The 6,705-nt window shown below is 33.3% G+C and overlaps 1 protein-coding gene across 1 annotated transcript; it reads left to right on the top strand.

Moving 5' to 3' along the window:
- The first annotated feature begins 889 nt into the window (after positions 1-889).
- LOC110668900 (zinc finger protein SHOOT GRAVITROPISM 5) lies at positions 890-3,587 on the top strand. The gene is made up of 3 exons (XM_021830292.2): positions 890-1,440; positions 1,566-1,965; positions 2,626-3,587. Exons 1-3 carry the CDS (start codon positions 1,341-1,343, stop codon positions 3,383-3,385), a joined length of 1,260 nt encoding a protein of 419 aa, XP_021685984.2. The 5' UTR covers positions 890-1,340; the 3' UTR covers positions 3,386-3,587.
- The last annotated feature ends 3,118 nt before the right edge of the window (positions 3,588-6,705 follow it).

Genomic DNA, 6,705 nt, shown 5'->3' with positions numbered 1-6,705 from the left:
AGAATGCTATCATTAAAACACGGTCACTTTTGTTGTTCACTTTTTAGTGTAATGCTATTAAAATTTTCTCAATTAAGATGATAATCAAATTATGAAGTTTTTAATTTAAGTTTCAATCATAATTAAATTAAATTTATTTTGTTAATTATGATCTTATATAAATTAATGACGTATAATTTAATAATTATAAATAAAACAATTGTATATTAAATTTTTTAGCAAGAGTTGGATCAAGAAAAATAGAGAAGGTATTTTTTTTTTTACCCCCTTTTAACTTTTTTTTTTTAATTAGGAATAAAAAAAAAGTAGATTGAATAATGGTTCAGTTGAAATTGTGAATTAAATTGAGATCAGCTCGAGTCAAATTTGAAATTAAACTAGATTAACAGTTTCGGTTGATGAATCAACGTAGAATTGGGGTATAGGTATCGATTCGGTTCTTCCCTCTCCTTGAATTTGAACCAAAATTGGATTGATTCAAAAACTTATTGTTTTGTTTCTTTTAAAAAAATAAGTATATTGAATTTATATTTGGATCTCTTTAATTTTTTACATTAAAAATTAAATAAATAACACTTAAAAATTAATTATAATTTGATAAATTGGGACGGAATTAAAATCGTTATGAACCGCTTCGAGCCGAAAATGTTTTGAATTAAAACCGTTTTAAACTTGAACCAATCTAAACCATGAGACCTGCCAAACTAACGATTTCAACCAGCCCTGGCCAGATCTAGGGAGAAGGATTATGTGAGGAGGAGGAGTGAGGTCACGTGTAAGAGAGGGGACTCTGGCCTGCATCTATTCATGCAAATTACATTGTGATATGAATGATGGCCGTTTGTTTTACTGTGAAGCAGAGGAGGGGATGTTTTTTTGTTTCTGTCCAAACGCTGTGCGTGGGCTCAAATTTTCAAGCAATTAGGATTGGGTCAGCCTCTCTCTCTCTCTCTCTCTCTCTCTCTCTCTCTCTCGCGGAGGAGACTGTAGAGAGCGAGCTTTATATACAAGAGCCTTTGCGTCTAACCTTTACTTGCACAAGGTGAAGGGTGGGGGTCAATGAAAAAACAAAGCCAAGAAAGCCCATGGCCAAATACAAAAGCTAAAAAGCTTAAAGAAAGTTGATTGCAGAAAGCAAGAGCTTTTCTTTCTCCGCGTTCCCTCTCTCTTTCTCTGTCTTAAAAACTTTGTTTCTCTCTCTCTCTCTCTACCCATTTCCTTCTATCACTAAAGCTGAAAACCCCACTACACCAAAAACTTCACCACCTGTACAGGTAAAGATTGATTTCTTTCACTTCACCAATAACTGCATATAGTCTCCAAATCCCAGCAATCCATCTATGCTAGACAACACTACTTCAAGCGTTCCATCTGATCCCTTCCCTGCCTTCGATAATGGGGTCTCCAACAAAAGGAAAAGAAAACCTGCAGGAACACCAGGTACTATACTACAAAAAAATTAAAAATTTGCCCGTTTATTCAATTTAATTATTCCTTGTATACTTATTTCAATTCTCAGGATTTCTTTCTCTTAATCCTTTTTTCTTTTTCTATGGTTAATATAGATCCAGATGCAGAGGTTGTCTCTCTATCTCCCAGGACCTTGCTGGAATCAGATAGATATGTTTGTGAGATCTGCAACCAAGGGTTTCAAAGAGACCAGAACCTACAAATGCACAGGAGAAGACACAAAGTACCATGGAAGTTGTTGAAGAGAGAGACACAAGAGGTGAAGAAGAGAGTTTATGTATGCCCAGAGCCAAGCTGCTTGCACCATGACCCTTGTCACGCTTTAGGCGATCTCGTTGGGATAAAAAAGCACTTTAGAAGGAAACACAGCAATCACAAGCAGTGGGTTTGTGAGAAATGCTCTAAAGGTTATGCTGTCCAATCTGATTACAAAGCCCACCTCAAGACTTGCGGCACAAGAGGCCACTCTTGCGACTGTGGCCGTGTCTTTTCCAGGTAAAATTTTTAATATCCTTTCTGGGTCTAGATTAATTAATTAGATTCTCAACAAACCCTAAAAATCCCCATGAAAGGCATGCTCGTTTTCAAGTATTTTTCAGTTTAATTTATTGTTGTTCTTCTTCTCGGTGATCTCACACTGAAATTCAAGTTCATACTCATTTTTAATAAGGAAAAAGAAAGAATTTCGATCGATATTTTAAACCCAACAATCATTTCCGGTAATGGATAAGACTTCATGCTTGCCCATGTATGTGATGCCGGTTAACCAGTAGAGGTTTATGGGCAGTGCACCACTCCTGCTAGAAAGAGTTTTCATTGGCTAAATATAAGCAATATCCAGTTACCCATGACCAAAAAACAAGTCGTTTGCTTACACAGAACCATTGCATTTTTTTAAACCCATTTATGTATTTAATATGGGAGGAAACCTAGTCATATAATCCACGCTACAGATCCTTAATCAATAATATAATTTATAATACGTTTGTTTCTTGGCAACCCTACACGAGGAAACCTTAATTGCCTCCTCGACTTGGCTGCTATTGCCAATTTTGGTTATTGAAAGACACCAAGAATCCAAAAATATACTCCCATAATCTAATTCTTATTATAATGATAATCCCTTTGAATCATTCCAATTTCTTGTCTTTTCAGGGTGGAGAGTTTCATCGAACACCAAGACGCTTGCACAGTAAGGCGACCCCAGCCTGAGCTGCAGGCATTGCAGCCGGCCTGCTCTTCTAGGACTGCTTCAAGCACAAGCCCTTCTAGTGATGGGAATTTTAGCATCGCCCCAGTACCAAGATTGCCAATACCAAAACCATCTGAACCTGTTTTCTTATACTCATCATCTGATAGAAATGATGCTTCTACTTCTAGTCGACAAGAACACAACCTTGAACTTCAACTCCTACCATCATCCACCACTCGCTTATCACAAAATCCAGATGAAAGTTACCCTACAAATTTGAAGCTTTCAATAGGGTCAAGTAGCCGCGGCGAAAAGAATGAATCAAACCAGACTAGTTTGGACACAATTAGAGAGAAAAGTGGTGGTGATCCTACTCTGGAAGCTGCAAAACTGAAAGAATTTGCAAATGAACAGCTGAGGTTAGCTATGGCTGAAAAGGCCTACGCTGAGGAGGCTAGACAACAAGCCAAAAGGCAACTCGACATGGCTGAATTAGAATTCGCAAATGCAAAGAGGATAAGGCAACAAGCTCAAGCTGAACTTGAAAAGGCTCAAGTATTAAGAGAACAAGCTACAAAGAAGATCAGTTCTACAATCATGCAAATCACTTGCCAAGCTTGCAAGCAACAATTCCAAGCACCAGCGGTGGCTGCACCGGCAGATGAGACCTCACTTGCCATGAGTTACATGTCCTCAGCAACAACCGAAGGGGAAGGAGAGTGATATAATCAAATTCCAAATTAAACTTGTCGTCATCATCATGCAGCTGGGTTAAAGCTTAAACATATTGGAAGCCTCATATTTAAGCATACCTTTACGCTTTTAATTTGGTTTTGGTTATTGATTTAAATTTGCTCTGGCAATATCAACTAGTTGTTTTTAACAGTTGTTGTGATGTTAATTAATCAATTTGGAGTGGTGCAAAGGTTCTTGTACTGATTTAAAGGAATATAATAATAATAATAATAATAATAATAATAATAATAATAAAATTAATAATAATATTTATGTATCTTCTCATTTGTTTTTAAAGCAAAACAGACACCATGATTGGTTCTTGTAGTAGTACCTGTGGTGCATTATTTACATGAAGATTCCCGGGAAGAGAACTGAAACCACACTCAATTATATTCATATACTGATAACACCATACTCAATTATAGTCAAAACAAGTTATTTGAATTCCTTTTAGTTTTTTTTTTTTTTTTTTTTTGAGGGACAATAGCATCTAATGATATCTTTCTTGGTACATAATATGGTTTTTTCATGTTTCTTTTGCTCTAGCTACCATGATGGAAAGTTTTGTGTTTCCACTTTAATCACTACTCCCTCAAGAACTTATTTTACAAGATATAAATTATTTGTGCGACATGATGGGTTCCATTGATCTTTTTTAAGGGAAGGAAAGAAAAAAAAAAGGTATAAGAGCTTAGATATTCGCAATTATTAAACTATTAAGCCAATAATAACACGATAATTTTCATATATAAAATGCTTTTGTCGGTTGATCCTGCAATAATTTTTTCAGTAATGTGACCGTTGGTTTTGAATATAATTTTTGCTTGACATTTGGGTTATGTTATAGATTACAATAGTGTCAACAAAAAAGTGTAATCATGAGGGACAGAGGAGGAGCTGACTTTAAAATTATATATCAAGGAGGCAGTCTACAATTCATATACAGCTTTGCCTTTAGCTTTTAAGGATTAAAAAATTTTATTAAGTTAAACAAGGGAAAGTTCAAAGATTAGACTAAGACATGCATATACAGAATTGTATCATCTGCATGCTAAGCAAGGAAGGAAAGAGAGGAGACAGGACCTTTTCTGAATATGTAAATTTGCATGACAAATGGATTAAAATTCTCTTCTATGGAGAGGGTTATTGGTTTAAAATACACAGCAAGAAGGGAACAAAAAAAAAAAAAAAAAAAAAAGGGACCATTTAGCTAGAAGATAGGAAGAACCATTCAAAGAGTGCTGACCCTTCTTTCAACCAAAATTCAATGTTATGTAAGAGAGAGAGAGAGAGAGAGAGAGAGAGGGGGGGGGGGGGTGTGGTGGGGGTGGGGATGGGAAGGGAATGTCATTTTCATTGCATTTGTGTCCCCTTTAAATGCTTATAAAAACGCCATGTTTTTCAGTGCCACAGTTGAAATGGTTATGGACAGGCACTCGTCGCTCTCAACACAAACAACACAAACTCAAATATCGACTCTCTCTCTCACACACACACACAAACTTTACCAGATTTCTGCAGGATCAGCAGCGAGAACAGAGGGGCACAGTACCCTTCTCATTAATGGACAGAAAGCCCTATATGCTCAATGACTCTCAGTTTTAAGACTCTCTTTGCAGTGGTTAATGATAAAGATAACAGGGTTTTATTTACCTCTTAATTTTTTTTTTCTTGGATTATGCATGATTTTTCTTTCACAATTTAAATCAAAGCAAAAAAGGAGAAATGCAGTCGCAAGACTCGAGAGATGCACCAAAAGGACTTTGGGTCTTTCTTTCTTCCAATATTGCTTCCTTTTTTGGGACCACGTGCTGCTCTTACCCCAGCTTTTAATGCAGCTTCCTTTTTTTGTCCACTCACCGGATGTACCCGTGGATGGCACTTTCGTTATTTTCAACCTTATTCAGGGCTTGGATTTTCGACTACCTCCCCACTTTTTCCCACTTTTTTTTCTCTCTTTCTGCTTCTCAGCCTCTGCTATTAAATCCAAAAATTTATTAAAGGGTGTTTAATACGAAATTAATGAATAATTATTATTTTTATAATTTTTAATTTTTATTAATATTATTTAAATAATAAATTAACTTTTTAACACATTAATATTTATATTTTCTTATAAAATTAATAATTATCTTTTAAAAGTTAAAATTTATGAGATCATATTTAATATTTAATTTTTTTAATTTTCTATAAAACACACACTTGATAATTGCGTGTATGTAATTTTGCAGTTTCATTGCTATATATATTCTCATGTTTCTGTACCTCGACAATCCTACCCTTAAGTTAATTTTTACAAGTAAGTTAAACTTAATTTATTTTTTTAAAATGATATTAATACTTTTTTAATTGGAATTTTTTTATAAGTGTTTCACATTTTAAATATTTTTTAAAAATATTTTTCTTTTTATGAAATTAATTTTTAAATTGAATTAGATTTAATTTATTTTTTTAAATAAAATTAATTATGTATATAACTCGATAGGCATGAGAATAATAAAATAAATGAGAAATTAAAGGGAAAAAAAATTAAAACTAGGAAGAAAATGGGTAATTATCCATTGAGGTTTTGACAGGGAGGTTAAAAGACACCATATCTGCCAAAAAAAAAAACATTAATAATGATATGATACCCTACTAAAGTTAGGGAAAAAGTAAGTTTGTGTAGAGGTCCTAATCTTCATTGAAAGCATAGAAAATCTCTTCCACATGGAGTGCAACAGTGGGAAGAGATGGAAAGGGACTACCCTTACCCTTAACAAAGAACTCATTTATACAAACATATACATCTTCATCCTCCTTGGCTTTCCTTCTCCATTGCAATGACGGTACTATAGCTTTTTATAGGAAAATATATTTTCCCTTGATAAGTACTATAAAGAAAATTCAACCTACTCTAATAGAATATGACATCAATGGTTGCTATTTGCCATATCTCTCCCACAAGGCACCTAATCTTTAATATCATAAAATTTTCTGATATTTTAAATATAAGGAATGAGAGCTACCACTCATTTTATATATATTGAATTTTTTTTTTTTACAAGCAAAACATATATGATCAATATAAAAATTTTTCATTTTCATTATAATAAATGTTACATTTAACAATATTATTTTAATATTATTATTATAATCATAATTTATTATTAACTATTAATTATTGAAAAGAGTATTATTTTCAAAATATTTAGTCAAAATTTTAAATTTTGAATTAAAATTAAAATTTAATATGTTGTAATCATAAAAATGTCAAAATAGAAAAATAATTATTTTAAATTGCTTTTTCAACAATATTTAATATA

This window comes from Hevea brasiliensis, chromosome 15 (genome assembly GCF_030052815.1).
Source record: "Hevea brasiliensis isolate MT/VB/25A 57/8 chromosome 15, ASM3005281v1, whole genome shotgun sequence".
In the NCBI taxonomy this organism is placed as follows: domain Eukaryota; kingdom Viridiplantae; phylum Streptophyta; class Magnoliopsida; order Malpighiales; family Euphorbiaceae; genus Hevea; species Hevea brasiliensis.
The sequence above is the reverse complement of the archived record's forward strand: the minus strand, read 5'-3'. Positions and strand labels throughout refer to the sequence as shown.